Genomic DNA, 18,115 nt, shown 5'->3' with positions numbered 1-18,115 from the left:
GTCTTCAGTGAACTACAATTGGTATCAGCTGTAACCACCCAGGCCACGTGTTTAGCCAAAATTCACCCACCACATTGCCCTTTTTACACCACCTATACTTTCTTAATCAGTAGCATTACGTTAGGTTTTTATTTGTGGTTTATTTGAGTGGTTGTCATGTTACCTACAGAAACTGGCCTGTTTATAAGCTTTGTTGTGGCTAGCCCTGGGTTTGACCAGCGTGTAATAGCAGTTGGGGAGTATAGTTTACTGCAGTGAGGCCATTGCACATAAGATTTCTGAGATCTGATGCTCTTCTGCTCTTTGCCTCCTTGTCTCAAGAAAGAATTCTTTCTGATCTTTTTAGGCAAAGAGAAACAACGAAGACAAAGATGCAACAGAATGCCAGAGACAACTATCACAGCCTCTCTGGATATTTATTAAATTAAAAACAAAGATAAGCAAGAAAGAAGCAGTGTCTCTCATAAAACCCACTCATTAGAAGGGCATTTACAAGCTCTGCCTAAGCTAGCACTTGTGCAGTTCCTTGGTTTTAGTGATTTTCCCCCTGCTCCAATGAGCACAAACCCCAGTGTGCTCCTGTCAGGCTTGCTGGGGCAGCAGCTCCCTGCACTGGGAAGGAGCAGGTGTGTGCTGCTCTTCTGCTGGTGCTTGGTAACCATGGGCACCCAGGTTGTGTCTTTAAGATAATTGGGACATGAGTGCACAAATGATGAATAAACACACTGATGTAGAGAATTGATGGTTTTTGCTTAGATGGTCTGCTAGGCAGGTTTCACTGGGTTCACCTGATTTCTCAGTCCCTCATTTTAAAGTGGAATCAACAGTGCTCTGAGGCTGTGACATTGTTTACCACAGTAAGAGCCTATGGCCAGTGCCACAAGAAGATGCTGTGGTGCTGTCCTTGCTCTCTGCTACACCAGGCGTTCACGCTGCAAGCCCATTCCAGATTTTTCTAGACTACCTCTTGTTTCTTTTGCCACTCTGCAGTCTTGAATAGGGCTGCATCTTGCTGCCATGCACTGCCCTACAGGGTTGCACCCAGTGCTGTACAGGAGGGCCCCCTTCCTGCCTGGGCTTTGCAGGTAAAACCCTGCTCTATTCATACAGCCTGGAGGCTGGCCATACAGGTGGAGCCAGTTGCCCTCTGATGAAGACATGGATGATTACAATTTTTAAGAGTAAAACCTGTCCTCACTCTCATTCTGAGAAATCCTGCCTGTGGGGTTTTTAGGTGTTCATCTGTGACCTAAGGGTGTGAGGTAGTGAGGTCGATTCCTTGAGCAGTTGCATCTCAAATGAGCAGATGGGACCATTTTTAGCTCTCTTTCGTCTCTATGTACATGAATTTGTTTTCTAAACTTTTTCTTTCTTCCCTAGGAGATGACCCATTCCTGGCCTCCTCCTCTCACTGCTATTCACACTCCGGGCAAGGCTGAGCAGACCAAGTTTTCTATCCCAAGCAAGGTACAAGTGGGCTATTACCAGTGACCTGATTAGCATTTTGTTCTATTGAGTGCTCTTTGCTGGAGAGTTTATTTTTCTAATTGGTCCCACTTAAAAAAATTTCTGATACTATTTTTAGTTGGAAATTCCCAATAAGACTGTTGCTACTAGTAGAACTGCTTGTTTAAAGCTGCAGAAGACCCAATGGAAACAAAGTGAGCTTTTTATCTCTGATGTTATGGGAGGTTTTCTACATCAAGTAAAATTTTTTTTTGTTTGTTTTCTTCCATTATTATTTGTGCAATGAAAAGGTTTGAAATGGACATTTTTTTCCCACTTACTGGTTGATTGCATGGTGAGGTTTTGGCTGCATAGTCAAGTTATGGTGACTGAAAAGGTCCCTGCATGTGAAGAGTATGATGGAATCTGTGTGTGTCACATCCCAGAGGGAGGCACAGAGTCCAGGCACACCTGCCTAGAGAGTGCCTCTAGTTCATATAATCCACACTGAATTGTTAAATTGTATGATCTGAAGATGCCCTTAGCCCACATTGCATTGTTGCCTTCTGGCTGTGATTCCAGTAGCACTGCTGGAGACCAGGCTGGTACCTGGGACAGGTTCTGCCACAGGTGTCTTGTGCTGGGACTTGAATCCTGAGCTGATGATGTTTGGGGAAGGAGAGAACTTCCCCAGGGTGGGAAATTTATACCTTTCTGTCCTGGAGCTTCATAAAAGTTTCTTTCCCGTGGCAGGATCTTGAAAAATAGCTTATTAAACTGGTACTGCTTAACATTTTAGTTCAAGCAATTATATCCTGATTTAGAAGGTGGAATATGATTTTGCTCTTGCTGATTTCCCCTGTCTGAAATACAGCCCCCATACTTAGTCAGAAAGAGCTTAAATTAGCAATATCTGTGGCTTCTTACACAAAACCAAAGCCAGTGCCCAGAATGTCTTGTTTTAATGGAATGTGATTGTTACTGCCCTGGCATTGCCACTGTCACTGCAGTTTTCTGCTGCCATGTGAAGCATCTGAAGTCCTTGAAACAGAGAATGGCCTGGGTGGGAAGGGACCTTAAAGATTATCTGGCTTCATCTAGCTCCCTACCTTGGGAGGGAGACCAGGTTGCTCAGAGACATATCCAGCCTGGCCATGAACACTTCCAGGGATGGGGCATCTACAGCTTCTCTGGACAACCTGTTCCAGGGCCTCACCACCCTCACAGTTATTTTCCCTAATATCTAATTTAAACCTACTCTCAGTCTGAAGCCATTTCCCCGTGTCCTGTCACTACATGTGCTTATAGAAAGCCCCTCTCCATCTTTCTTCTAGGCTCATGCTCATTATGCTCTAACAAAAGCATAATCCTCATTGCAAATTGGGTAAAAGTCAGTTGAACCCTTTAAGGTGAACTGTGTGAATACAGGTTTTTACCTGCTGGAAGCTGGGTTTTTTAATTTTTTTTTTTAATTTATATCATCTCTTAATTTAGTGTTCTGTTTCTGATGAGCCCTACAGAAACTGGTTTGAGTCCTGCAGACTGGCACTATCTCCATTGCTAACAGTAGAAGCATAGGTTCAGAGAAGCTGAAATTTTTGGTTTGCTTTTCTGTTTCTATCAATTTGGCTTTGAACTTTTAAGATCCACATCAAAGTTAATTTCTGAGCACATTAAATGTTGATCCTAAAATTCTTGACCATATCACTTAAATACAAAATATAAATTAGATTTTTTTTTTGAGCTAGCATTGCAGGAAATAGGCAAGCACATAAAATGTTTTAATGTTTGCTAGTCTTACTTTAAAAATACAACAGAAGTGTCTCTTCAGAAGATCACTTTAAATCAATTATGGCTAGCCAAATTATGCATCTAGGACATAATATGCCTAGGTTGTGCAGCCATATAAACCAGAGACAGGCACTGTTAGAAGTTTTCAATTTAGCTGTTAAAATAAAGGTATTCTCATGAGAAACATACATTTAAAAAGTGTGATGAAAGAGGTGGAGCTTATCAAAACAATTTATCCCTTTGACATTCAAATTTAAAGTGCCATGTTTACTCTTAGGGCATTATTTACTTCACAAGGGACTGACTGACAGCACAATATAATATTAGGAACTAATAATGCCCTAAGAGGAAGTGCAGTGAGGGCTTTAATGACTTTAACATCCTACAGAACTAACACTTCCAGCAAAGTAGTGCCTGGCTGTAGGATGAGGTTGTAAATAACACCTTAATTTCAACTGATCAAACTCAGCTTGGAAGGAAAGCTGATGACAATCACTGTGGACTAGAGAGCCCAGAGAAAAACTAAGCCAGAAAACACTGTGATATTAAAGAAACAGCTTAGTTGTTGTGAACCAACAAGAATCCTGGCATTAGCATGCTCAGTGTTGCAAGCCAGACTCTTTGCTGGTTTTAAGTTGTTGTACTTCCATTGATTTCATTGGATTTGGACCAGTTTCCATCAGGTGAAGATCTACTTCCCGTGTCTTCATCAAATCCCATGTGTCACAGTCCAAATAAAAACAGTGACTACCAATAAAAGATTACTGTATTTCCAGGCAGTGAGATCAAACAAAAGAAAGGCAATGGCACTGAATTTAATGCATAGCTGCATCCGTGCTGTGTTCTAAATTGTGTGTCCTGGGTGGCTCCCTCACACATCCACAGCCCAGCCTGGGGAAGGCTCGGGCTGCTGCGGGTGTAAATCTGTGTGGTGTCTCCATAAAGGGCGGTGTAGATTTACAGCAGCTGGGTACATACTCTTGCCTGAGCTCTGAAGAGTCCCTCAGTGGTGCTCTGTCTCCACAGTTAATGGTTTTTTTAAACTAATGTCACTGGGGCTGCCTTAACAATGCTGTGATCCCTTCCCTGTGCCATCTCCTTCCCTGTTGGTATAATGCCAGTGCCCTTAATCTAGCAAGCCAAGATATATCTTACCTTCTTCATCTTATTTAACTAATGCTGACATTTTGTGTGTTCTTCTTTGTAGGATTCCCAACATCTGACCTCAGGATACAATGTACAAAGTAGGTCTTTATCATCCTTGTCCTAACAGTCAGGGTTGGGTATTTTTTTTTTGTCTGCTTAACATTATTAAAACAAAGGCTACAAAATTAATTTCTGTGGTGCTAAAGCAGATCAGTTCCATTTTTTATTACATGTTATGCATTGTGGCATGTTGTGAAACCAAGTATAATTAGATGGGCTGACAGCTTTGGGTGCATTTTAATTCTACAGTAATCTTTTGACATTTGAAAATGTGTTTCCTTTGTTTGCAGAGTGGAGTGATCCAGCAGGGAAAGTTGCAACTAAGTCAGTGCCACAAAAGTCGTAAGTATTATTATTTCCAGCTTTAAATCTCATTTTAAATTTATCATAAAGCATGAGCTTATTTCTCCAAAGGTAACTAAAACCTAGCCCTGCTCATAATCTTGTCCTGGTGTTCAGGTGTTCTCTGTAGTCCTTAAAAATTAGCCATAAACCAGTTTTATGTTTCCAGTGCTTATTACTGTTTCTTCTTTTTAAGCATTAGCTAACAGAGGTATGTGTGAAAGATGAGTTTATTAAGCAGAAATAATGCTGATTTTAGTTCTACAGCTTGCCAAAATTAAATCACTTTTATGCTTCTCTCATCAGATACTAAGCCTCTTACAATAGAAAATGCAACCCAATGAACAGATGATGCAGGAATTTTTACATTCATACAGTGAGAGTAAAACACATCATACAAAATAATTCTGCTAGCTGGTGTTGAAAAGCTGGTCTTGAGTTTCATACACTTTGGAACAGCTGAAAATCACAGATGATCTATAAATATGACAGTTGAAAATTGTGAAAGAGCTCATTCTCCATTGTGTTAAACCATTTTTCTTTGGCGCTTCTCTGGTGTAAGGCTGCAGTAGTGTAGCAGTGAGTGGAGACCAAATTGGTTTTTATTTTCATCCCAGGTTCTCTAATTTGCAAACAGGAGCTAAATAACAACTTTGAACAGTAGGCTATTGTTTTATACTTATGAAATTGTATGGGTCTGATTTCATTTCAGAGCTGCTGGGTTTTTTAGTGTTAAGTGTTCTAAAGTACTGAATGCAGAACTGCACTAGCTTAACTGACAGTTGTGTAAATACAATATGTTCCTCTAAAATTACTTCAAAATTATTCTAGTGGTTGCCCTTAATCTACTAAAGAGACAATTTTAAAAATCGCTACAGGAGAAGAAAAATCAATGTGGAGATATCTAGGCAAGTTTTAAAAATGAATTTAAATATACTGATTCTTAGTGCACGTTTGTGTACAAAAAAGGGCTTTTGGAGTTCAATGATGTGTCTGTGACTGTGTGAGAGGTACAGCACCAGTGCAGATGTGGGTGCTGAATCCTTTGATGTACTCAGCGGGCTCTGAAGGTCCAGTTCTTTACTCATAAACTCAAGTCATGGAAGTGCTCATTCAAATACAGTTGGTTGAGTAAACCTTTACAAAACTGTGGCTGAGCAAATGATCAAATTTTAAAATTAAATCTTTTTTTCAGATTAAATGAGAATTGGATAGGAATGCTAATGATGTTTAGATTAATTTGCATAAATAGCATTTATTTATTTATTTATTAAACTTAGTAACAAATTAAATTTTGCCCTTTGCTCTTTGGCTTCCATTAATGACTTGGTTTTTTGTGAAGACTCTATCCAACCGTACCCACAGTTCTTGGTGACAGGATGGGTGCATTCATGTTTCAGAACATTGAAGTGATCTAAATCTAACATCAAGCACATTCCATAATAAATAAAAAGAAAAAAGGAAAAAATATTATTGCATCTTAAAATTATTTTTCTCTAAAAGCAAATGTATTTGGATTCCACTGTGAAAAATATTTTAGTGAGTGTACCATAAAATACAATATTTCAATAGTTTGTAACCAACAGTAATAGACTTGTCAATCATGGTTTATAGTTATAAGCCGAATTTCAAAAGAACAGTGCTTCAGAGCTCAGTGGTATATAGTGCATTTAATGGGACCAAAGCTCTCTATAGGAAGCCTGATATAAAACCCGAAGACACTGAGTACATTTTATGAACCAGTTGTTCTCTGTTCTGCTGCTTGATCTAAAGTTCCAGTACTATCAATCAGATTTCTGCTGCAATGAACTGCCTTCTTACGGTAGGTGATAGATTTTACACATGAGAGATCAGAGCTGCAATAAAGCTACTTTTATTTTTAGCTTCCAAATGAAGATCAGCTAACCCATTACTATCACTTTTTCTCTTTTACTGCAGAAAAATTGTTAAGGCAGCTTCTAAGAATTTCCACAGGGCTTTGGGAGGTTAGAAGGCAGTCCACTGTGAGGCTTGGTATTACGAGGCCAATGTGTTTCTTTAGATCTGTGTGTGCAGTTACCATCACCTTCATGGGGAATTGCAGTACTTGAGCACATAATGAAATTAAAGCAGGAGGGGGATAGAAAGACGTAATGGTATCAAGTAGAGCTGGATAGTGCAGTCCAAACAAACCCTGAGAGGTAGGCAGCTCCTGCAGTCATTGTGTATTTTAATGATAGAGTGTTTATCAGATTGCAGTTGTATAAAGGAGGATTTAGTCTTTCTAACACTGGTGGGTTTTGGGGATATTGCAGTGTATGAGTGAAATGACAGTCCAGCTTATCCCCAGTAACATCTGTTGCTATGCTCTCAGCCACACAGTATGGTCTCACTGACTTCAAAACTCCATCCCCCACCAATTACACATTTTGTCAATAGGATCTGTCATCCATATTTCAGTTTGATCAAATCTGGCTGAATTTGACTCTGTTCATCTGGATGCTTTGTTAGACTCTGTTTAACCTGGATATGTTTCTGACTGTTACCCAACTTTTTAAAGTTCATGTGCAATTTAAGTGAAACTTAAATTATCTTTTCCATTTACATTGGTCCTAGTGACAGTCCTGTAGATTCCATTGCCTTTGTTAAAGACCCAGAGTTGGTAATAATGTGCTTTCATTCACCACATTGCTGAGTTCTACCATGACTACTTGAGGGGTGAATGCAGAACAGAGATGCTTTACCTTCATGATGCTGCATCCTGCTCCAGCAGCCAAGCTGTCTGTATGTCATTGCAGGGTTCAGGTGCAGGGACATTGCCATCATAGAGGATCAGGCCAAAGGGATGTGAGATTTTTGCAAGATAACCTCTCAGTTGCACACTTCTGGGGGAAAAATGAGTGCAAGGTGGATTAATTTGCCAATGTGTTGCTATTATAGAGGGATGCAAGATGCATGGCTTCTTGTCCAAGTAGAGCTGTCTGAAATGCAAATGTCATCCTTTTTATAATGTTTCAGTATACTTTGGTACATCCATATGCCGAATAAACCAAATCCCCAGTCCAGTGGGTAAAATATAAGCTAGAATAGTTAGATTTTTTCTAAATTCTGCACCTATGCACATGAGAACGTGGACTTATAACTAACCTCAGCTCTTAAGTTGCACTCAAAAATCTTGAAAATGAAATTTTGAACACTGATGTGCATGCATATGTGAGTAATGTGGTGAATTTTTACAGCTGAAATCAGGCTATGTAAAACTGCAGCACTTGGTTTCCCTTTTTGTAATTTCAAACTCACTGTAAATCTCCGCTGGGCATTGTGTGGTCAGTTTTCAGCCAGTCTGCTCTGATTAGTTTATTATGAAGCAGAGTAAGCAGGAGCAGATAAGGTGCAACCAATTGCACTGCAAAGGATTTTCTGTCAGCTTCCATGAATTTGAGGGGATGGACTCGGCTCATGACTTGGGTTTCTGTTATATAATTGCCATTGCAAGTATGTCATCCTCAAACATCCAGTCCTTTTGTTCTGTTTTGGTTGTTAGCATTTGGCCTTTGTCCAGTTGGAAACTACCCAGAACCTTTTTAATCAAGCACATCCTGTGTTTTGAAATCATACTGCAGAGTGGTCTTGGGTAGTTTCCATAAAAGCCTAGCTAAAAAGAAGAATGTAATCATAATGGTATTCTTCCCCTGTCATAAAATTACTTCCTATGCTTACTGTATTAATTCAGTATTAAAAGGCCCTTCTCATGGGCTCAGTGAACTACCGGAAACCATTAAAAACCTAGAGCAGCAAATTTTTATAGATCAGACAAAACCAACTTGTTTTATCTTTATGGAGTTTTTGTTATCCATCATAGTTAATGATACACAACCTGTGTGTGGAAGCAGAGAGCAGCTAAATACAGGGAGCTTAAAACTAAAGCAAGCAGCTGAAAATCTTTTTGTGATATTTCAGCAAGGATTTTCCTAAGTGTGTTCAGCATGGCTTTCAGTTGGGCCAGGATTTCACTGCACAGTTCCAAAAAAATTCAAATAAATACCAGTGCTTTCCTAATCCCAAATATTATCATAATACTTGATGGAAGGGTGTTTGAAAATGGAAATGTGCTTCTCAACATCTAAATACTTTTCATAAGTATCTAATGGCTTTTTGGAAGATCTCCTCTGTGTCAGGGACAGCCACCTGGGAACACAGAAAACAAAATTTGGCAGCATGTGCAAGCTATGAATTAAAGGTAATTCACAGTTTGAAATGAATCAGCATGAGGTCCTTATGGAGAGTAATCAGACATCAAGAGGATTTTACACCAAGTATTGGATATTGGGACAACAAGTGATGTTGTTATTCAGAACTATTCAGAACATTCAAATCAAGAAGCACTGATGAATTCTTTACCTAGAAAGAAAACAGTTAAAAAAAAAAAAAAAAAGATTCATTCCATGTTCATGCTTAATTTCCAAAAAATTTACCAGGAACCAAAATGTAAAATTCATCTCCAGCTGGCATAGGAAGCAGGTTTCTATTTATGTATCAACTCTCTATCAGTGTTGCAGTCACAATGCAGCCCAGGTGTAATACACAGGAGATGCTGAAATGTTCCTATTACTAATTACAGTTTTTAGCTGACTATAACAAAGCGTGAGAGCACCAGTTGAGCCCTCAGTGGTGACAGCCAGCTTTTTGTCACAGCCTACCTTCACATGGCCAGCCTGAATCACTGCACTAAGTGCTGCCTGTTTGTTAGAGGTAGGAAGTTCCAAAGATATTCCCTCTGGGTAAACTGGGAAAGTCATGACTACAAGGGGCTCGCACTGCCGTGTACAAATTATGATAAGTGAAACAACAGTGGCATGTAATTGGAACTCCATTAATCTTTAGAGAGCTCCAGTGCACTATATTAAAGGGACAAATAGCAGATGAAATAGAAGGGTCTCTTTTGGAAATGTCACTCATGTTTCATATTTACTGTTTTGTTTTGTAAGCTAGAAATTCTCTTTGAATCCTTTCGCCTTGTAAATTCTTGGGTTTGAAGCAATGATAGTCAGTCCAGACTGTTGCTTTGTTCCTCATTGCTGCAGGCTTTGCCTTTTGAGCAAAGTATGCAGTAATTTGGAATAAAATAGACAAGTGTTTCCTATGGACAGTTGCCTATAGAAGCAAACTTGCAAAATATTTCAGCTGATGTGAAATATGTGAAAATCCAGTGTCATAATTAAAAGCCCTTCATCTTTGAAGATAAGCCCATAATTCAAAATAATTTCTAAATTAGGCTTTTAATTTGTTTTCATTATTCAGCTGGCTCACATACAGTTTAACCTCCCTGTCAAAATAAAGTTATTTCCTAATACATTCTTTTCCATGATCTCTTTCTCCTGACATGTTTATAAATCAGTTTAAAAAATTGTGGGAACGGAAGTAAATTAGTTCTGTGATATTTTGCTGATCAATTCTTAATAATTTTTCTTGCCTATCAGAGGCTTACTGCCTTTAAGGCTGCCTGAAACAAACTAACCAACGGCATTCCTGATTGTGACTCAAGTGAGCACTGAACCATTTGAATTTCCTCTGATACTGTATAACCCCCCATTAAAAATTCAACATTTATTTGCCCTAACTAACGAGTAGCAGTTGAAATACTTTGTTCTCAAGCAGGATGCACTCCTGTGTCAGTGCCAAATGCATGCAGTCACTGAACTGCGACCACTGAAATGTCAGCATTAATAGAGAGAGGTAAACGACACACAGTAACATGTTTGGATTCCTGATGTATTTCCCTGTCTGCTACATATCATTTCCCATTTTGGAAAGTGGTTAGACTGCAAATCTGCCACAGGTTTCCCAGTATTTAAAGAGCTTTTTCACAAGCAGCAGCATATGTTGTGCCTTTATGGCTTAAGGCCAGTCTCAAACTGACCTCCCAATTTACATTTCTGTGGGATGGAGTCACTTCCGAACTTCAGTGCAACATCAAACATTCATTTTGAAAAACAAATGGACTCAGTAAATCTGAAAATGTAAATCAGGGTAGAGCAGAGGAAGCCACCACTCAGTACCTCTCCTACCCATTTGTTTTGTGACCCACACATTTGCTGATAAAAGACATACAAATGAACTCCTTTCTTGGCTTTCTGGCTCCCACAATTTGGACCTCACCATGTTCCCTTTGTCTTAACTCTGACCTATCAGTAAATTTCTGGTTCAGAGCCAAGCCATTTTTCTCTCTGTCTTTTTTCTTCCTGATGCCCTTTGCTCCAGTCCCTTTCATTCTTCTGTCATGGCTTAGACTTTAGTAGCCCAAGACTACTGAGAAAATTGTAGTCCCAACCTGAAAAAATTGTCACCCAGATTCATCTGCACCATGCTGCAAAATAGTCATCATCGGAAATGGGTGATAAGTTTGAGAGAAGAATGGATTTTTGCCAGGAAGTTTGTCATTCATAATACCAGAGTGGTCTTGAAACTCCCAATTTGTGTCCTGAATACCCTAGGTAAGACTAACAGCCACTTTTCCTAATATTCCAACTTAATCCTTTGCATCTTTCCTCTCAATCCCTCTGACAACCCCAATAATCCACCACATTTTTCTCAGCTTCACAGTCTCTATCCAGAGGAACTTCTATTGCTACCATTATCCTTTGGGCAGAGGGCTCAGCAGGGCTCCAAAGCCTATCAATTTTCTGGCCAGAAGGCTTATTTTTTATGAAGTGAAGTTCTCACAACACCCCACGGGGCAAGGCCATGCTCAGTGCATTATGCTCTGTCTTGGATAGCCCTTGGAGCCACAGATTCAGAATAGTTGTACCTTACAAATACATCCTCCCAAATGATAAAAAAGGAAAATATTCCCCAGTGCTGGGCTAATTACTGCTTTAAATTCCCAGAGGAAGAGCTGCTTCGCTCACTTGTGTCCATACATCTCAGAAAATTTGTTTTGAGACTTTCCTAATGCTGCAAATGCAGCTTTCTAAGAAAATGTAGCCCAGGAGGAGGAGGGAGATGTCTGTAACCTTACTTCAGTAGGTACAAACCAATTGTTTAATTAATATCCATCTTGTGGAAACATAGGAGGAAGTGATTTAGCTTTAACAAAATTGTCCCTTACTGGAAAGTCTTGTTTATTCAAAATGCTTCACAAAAGGTTTTGAAAGAAAGATGTTGATTCATCTAGCTCATATTGTCAGGTAAGATGTAAGGGCAGCTGTCAGGCTCATCTGAGTCTGCAGAAGCAGTAAATGTCTGCAGTAATGAGGGGATTGCTTTCTCAGCTATTTACCTGTTAGACTCTACCAAGTATTTGCTTTTTGGGTGTCCCTGCTTACTTAAATGCCCACAACTGTGTTTAAGGACATAGACAGGCTTTTTTGCAGCGAGAGGAATGCGAATCAGTGCTGCCCATATTTGATTTAGCATGAATTTCAATAGTTCCAGACAAATTCGGAAGCCTATACAAATCATAGAGCTTCAAGTCTGGCTGTGTGCTAGACTGGAATTTTTTGTTAGGTCAGACCTTTATCTCAGCTTCTTTTTGTGGCTCCTTATGGGGAGATTGAAGAGGAACTGAAACTGGTGACCTGTCTTGACCTTTAGTACTGGATTAAAATTCCAACTTGCTGCCATGGCAACAGGCCTTGAAAATTAGATCCTGACAGAAGCAGGGAGAAACTTAAAACTGCAACTGCTGCACCGAAATGAAGAAAGGTTGCTTACAAATGTCAGTGACAGGCTTAATTGAAATAATCTGCCTTTCCCTATACCAAAAGAAAGGGAAAAAAAAAAAAAAAAAAAGGAAGGGAGAACTGAAAGGCAAAAACCAAAACAAGCAAACCCCCCAAAAATGTTGTGACTTGATTTTTTTTTTTTTTTTTTGGCAAAAATCTATTGCAATTCAGAGCTCATGCTGGTGAATCCAGCAGACTGTGACATTTGAGGTGACAGCAAGAGAACCTGCATGGTGAGAAGGGAGCCAGACATGCACTTGCAAAGGTCTGAACCCCCCAGGCCAGACTGGCAGCAGGAACCAGACAGTGGCCAGTGTTAAATCACAGGCTAACTTTCTATTTTCTACTCCTTTAACCTGACACGAGGGATCAAAAGAGACATCACAGTGTCTCCTCTGACTCCAAGGATCCATGCAATTATCTGTTCTGTAGATGGAAAGGGATAAACATAAGCTAGATAGTGCTATTTCAGATCAAGTGTGATAAAAGTTACTCATTTTCCAATCTAATCAATGCAACAGTCAGAGGGAGATAATAGTGCAAGTCCTTCACTGCTAAGGGAGGTTAAGTTGTTTTTTTTCCCCATGGAGATCAAAATGCAGCAGTAGCCTGAAGGGAGAAGGTGCTGAGGGTCACCTAAAGGATTTCCTGCTCTTTTTTCCCTTTATCCGGGAATACCCCTCATCCCAAAATCAAATAATCTTGCAGATCAGTTCGCAGCACAATCTCATGTAAACCTTTGGCTTTCCTCACTCTCCCCGGGGCCCTGAGGTTGCTCTGAGGGCCCTGCTCACCTTCCCCATGTCACAAAGGACCAGCCCAGGCCCCCATCACACAGGGGAATGCTGCATCCTTGCAGGCCTGTCTTTCTAGAGTCCTGGTAGAGATTGCTGGCTTCTTGACAAACAAACAAACAACAACAACAACAACAAAAAACCACAAACACACACACAAAAAACAAAAACAAAACAAAACAAAAAGCCCAAATAAAAACCACCAAAAACCATAAAAATGTAGATTTTACATAACAGAAAAAGAATGTTTCTTAATGGACAAATGGAGTTGAATTGCATTAGCTGTTCTGTAGAGTTAGATAACTGCTGCAGAATCAGACTAGAATGTAGGTACCATATAGAGATAGGTGAAAATTTAACAGCTATGGGTAAAATTGTGGAAGAGATTGTTTTGCCAAAGCTTAGTGTCCAAATCCCAAGATCATGTTTGGAGTCTAAGTGCAAGTAGAAGGCATGGCAAAATACTACCTTTAGTTTTCTTAAGACTGTGCTGCCCAAGTACTGGATTTGTTATGTATTGGTGTAATTTAGAATTATAGGGTCAGAGGAAATGTTGCGGATGTTTACAAACACAAAATATTGCTTAGTGGGGTTTGTATTGTTCATTGCATGGTTTAGAGAAATAAGCAAGATAAGCATTAATCAAGTGCAGGTTGCATTGAAATAATGCATTATATTATTTTAACAAATAATGCAATATTGTCTTTAAAAAACCAACAATTTCTGGAGTAGACTTGATACACAGTAAAAAGCAAGTGGGTAGGTAAGCAGTTTTCTAACATAGGAAAATAAAAGCCATTTAACATTTCTCAGGCTCTGAGTTATGTGCTTCAGACAGTTAAAAATAGCGGCCATTATTTGAAATTTGAAGTGTCAAATTAATTCCTAGAGTAGGTTAGTTACTTCAGAGGACTTGCTGTCAGAGATGAATTTGGCCCATCCAGCTCTACACTTGCCACAGTTACCATTTCCTGCAAAACACCACTAATTCTGCCTTAATTACTGTCAGACTGGACTATGGAGCCCTGGAGTATCTGGCAATAAACTTGTGTTTTGCTGGGAGGGCAGGTAAAGAACCACTTAAATAGGTTTTTGAAATAAGCATGAAACCTCTGAAGATGTACTGTTGTACTGCAGACTGTATATCAAAATATATAAGCATCTAGTTGCAACAATGGCTTTGTAAACACATTACTGAGCAAACTATGAAAAGTAATCCACCAAGGGGCTGTTTCCTTAACTCATAAGCATGAAGTTAAGAGACCAGTGCCATAAAGTAGATGTGTGCTGTTAAAAAATACTTCCTTTTATGTGAGATATTTTGTGTTAAGCCGAATAGATGATTCCTTTTTTTATTTTGAGATGCATATATTTTAATACTAGAAAATACTTTTGTTTAAGAGAAAAATCAGCTGTCCTCGGAAAATCTATGAATAAGTCACTAATATGTGAGCATGGGGCAAACCATGCTTGGGGGTAGAATGAGGGTGCTCCCGTGCACCTCACGTGGGCAGAGTGCAGCAGTCCTGCCACTGGCTTTTTGTGGAATTACAGAATTGTGAGGGATGATGAGAAGAGCCTTCAGCACTGTCATTCCTTTCAGCTGCCTGCAGGCATGGCCTGAGGGTGGTCAGAGCTCCCCTGCTGGGGCAGGCAGAGCTGCTCACTCTGGAGCCCAGAGGTGCCTTGGTGAGCTCCCAGCTGCTCCAGGGCAGCAGGGCTTGGGCTGCTTCCCCAGGAGGAGCACAGTGTCTTACAGATGTTGTGGAGGCCACCATTTCTAACTGATCTTGGCACGTCTGTCAGTCATGTGCACATCACTTCCCTCCTGTCAGAACCCTGAAGCAGCTCAGAGCAGCCTGCTGTAAATAGGAAAGGCACGAGGGAAGCTGTGCTCCAGGAGCAGCTCTGAGCCCTCCTTGGCATCCTGCCCGTGCCTGGCTGGGGACCTTCCCACCACTCAGCAGGCAGGGATGATGTCAGGAAGGAGCAGGAGATCACAGCCAGGGCATGGTCTCACTTGTGGGTGGATGAGCTTGTCTGCATTCACCCATCATGTCTTTCAAAGCAAAGAGTGCTCCTGGTGACAAGGGGAGTTTGCTCAGAGAGTGCAGGTCCTTTGCAGAGGGATTTTGTTCAGGAAATTTCAAAACCTGAGTAAGAAAAGGTGTTAAGTGAATTATATACAGTCTGGTTAAGTGAATTATATACAGTCTGGATATGGAATTAATCTGCTGTAGCCAAAACCTGGTAAGAGCTCATGTATTGCCAATTGCTGAATTTTCTTGCAGTTGTGTAGCTTGTGCAGCTATGCAAACACTTACCTAAAAATCCAATATCACCTTTCTTCTCCAAAGGACAGAACTTTCTGTGCTCTTTTGCTTTAGCCAGAGTGTTAACCACTTTTTATTATTAATTTACTCTTGTTAGTTTAAAAAAAAGCCCCACACAAGGACTGAAGTTGCTTGGATCCCTGGTAATATATGGTACACAACTCACACTGATTAATACCAACGAGAGAGCATTCATTGATTTTGTTTGCTTAATCTAAGTCACTAGAAAAAGCACCTTTTAGGAGATTAGAAAAAAATTATATAGTTGAAATCTCAGGTGCTGAGGTGCTGTCCTTAGAAGTAATGGGAGACTGAGACTTTTCGGAAGAAAGTCCAATATACCTGATTATGAAGATTTTCAGGACTCATTTATTAGTATAATGGCACGGTGTTCCTGCACTGTTATGTTTCTGGAGACTGGAGGTCTTAATAATCGGCTGCTGTTCTCTAGTAAGTTTTTTTAAAGTCCAGTCTGATAGGTAAAATTACTTCATGTGTAGCCTGCAGAATGTGTGCCATGCATTGTATTAAAAAAAGAATAAAGCAAACACAATGAATCTGTTAAATCATAATGTCTCCCAAACGTGAAAAATTTGCAGATTAAAGCTCATTGAATACACATTTAAATGATAAATGATAATGGCTTGGAAAGAGTCATTATGATCTATTTCATCAATAATCCACATTTTTTGCCTTGTAACTACACCAAGGATGAATATAATGAATACTGCCTGATGAAAAAAATATTTTGTTTATGAAAGGGAATCAGAGAAAAGAAATTCTCAAATTAACAATTTTAAATGGTTGTTACTGTTTGCTTGCATTGTTTATACATAACAGATTTTTCCCATTATTAATATTAATAATTTACAGCCTCAGAGCTTGTACTCAGGGAAAAAAACCTCATGTTTAGATTTAGTATCTGGATACTCAAACTGCAGTTGATTTCACTGTGTTTGAACAGCATAAGTAAGCAGAATGAAGCAGGGGTGCAGAATTAAGCATTCAAGGTGTTCAACTGCAGGTTATTCAGTGCTCATGAGTACCAAGTCCCACAGAGTTTCTGAGCAGAGTGCAGTAGGTTTGCCACAGATTTGTCATGTTTCCCATGCACATTTCCTTTATTTACTGTGTGCTGGGATTTGCTGTGCCTGCCCAGGACAGCCCTCAGGGTACTGCAGCAGTTCCCAAGTGCATTCACTTCAGTCCAGATGGTGCCAGTATTTTCTGGCACTCACAGGCATGCACCTGTAGGAGGCCTGGTGGGGTTTGGTCAAGAAAATCTTCAAATTGTGCTAACACAAAATTTCCTGCTGAGGAAAAAGGAGGGGTGATGGAAGACACAAGTGTGCTGTGCTGCCTGCTCCTGGTTGTAACCTCATGTGCAAGTGATCCCATGCCTGACTAGGTTAGGACTTCAGTGGCAAGAGCCTTTAGGACTGAGTTCCTGAAGGCTGTTTATAAAGCAACAGCAAAACTCTGTTTGCTATGAGGGATGACAGATTGTTTCTTTGTGGTCTATTCCAACTGAAATCAGTGGTTAAATCTGAAACTTTTGAGATCAAGTTGGTATTTTCATATGTGACACCCAAAAGCTGAATCTGCCACAAGTATAAACTGTGGCAGTCTGACTGTGTTGCTGGATAAGCTGGATGAATTAACAGTGGAGCAGGATCCCAGTACAATTAGTCATAAGTGTCATCTCAGTGAACTTACCAGAGTCATTCATCTGAAGGACATGAAGGTCCTTTTCAAGAGCCATGTTTGTCAAGTGTTTCTGGGCATTTTCTGTTTTCTGGTAGCATACCATTGCAGATTAGCACCCTGGAGCTATTTAGCAACAAAAGACTGTTGGAATGTCATCTGCAAAAAAAAAAGTGCAAGATCAAGTTCTAGGGCCTACATAGCCCTCTTAAAAACATCCATGATTTAGGTAGTGCTCTTTTAAAAAATTGCCTATTTTGCTCTTTGATGTTATGTAGCACACACATCCCACTCTTTCTCTAAGATGCTTTCACCATTCAAGTGCCTACAGTTTCAGGCAGTGGGTATCTGTATAAATGCAGCATTAATAGTGTCCTGTACTGACACAATGTTTTGAATTATAGAGGTGGAGAGCTTTTTAACTTTGACCACATGCTTTATGTAAATACTCCAGTAGAACATAAGCTTGCAAGGAATGTCACTATAGGACACGAAACAACACGATGTGGACTCTGTTGCTCTTTCCAAGGTAAAAAGGGCAGTTCATTTTCTGACTCCAACATTTATAGATTTCCAAAAGTGACAGTGGATTGGAGGGTGAAAGTGCCACCTCTCCGATGACACTGGACAAAGCAACAGTCCATCAAATCTCTCCCCCTCCATAAAAGAATGCGAAACAATAAGTTATTTACATAAAGTGTGTAAGAAAATTTGTTACAAGAATGTGAACATTTGAAGGCTTAGAAAACCTTAAAAAATCAGGGTGACATAATGAATTTTTGTTCCCTTCTCCTCC

The 18,115-nt window shown here is 39.9% G+C and overlaps 1 protein-coding gene across 4 annotated transcripts in view; it reads left to right on the top strand.

Moving 5' to 3' along the window:
* Nucleotides 1–18,115, top strand: part of AFF2 (ALF transcription elongation factor 2) — a 323,604-nt gene that overhangs the window by 198,340 nt on the left and 107,149 nt on the right. For all 4 annotated transcript variants that reach the window (XM_064426942.1, XM_064426944.1, XM_064426941.1 and 1 more), the window contains exons 5-7: nucleotides 1,381–1,467; nucleotides 4,445–4,481; nucleotides 4,734–4,785. In XM_064426942.1, the coding sequence (XP_064283012.1) occupies nucleotides 1,381–1,467; nucleotides 4,445–4,481; nucleotides 4,734–4,785 (176 nt within the window). The remainder of the gene's footprint in view (nucleotides 1–1,380; nucleotides 1,468–4,444; nucleotides 4,482–4,733; nucleotides 4,786–18,115) is intronic.

Source organism: Passer domesticus, chromosome 7 (assembly GCF_036417665.1).
Source record: "Passer domesticus isolate bPasDom1 chromosome 7, bPasDom1.hap1, whole genome shotgun sequence".
In the NCBI taxonomy this organism is placed as follows: domain Eukaryota; kingdom Metazoa; phylum Chordata; class Aves; order Passeriformes; family Passeridae; genus Passer; species Passer domesticus.
This window is presented reverse-complemented; position numbering and strand designations above follow the sequence as displayed.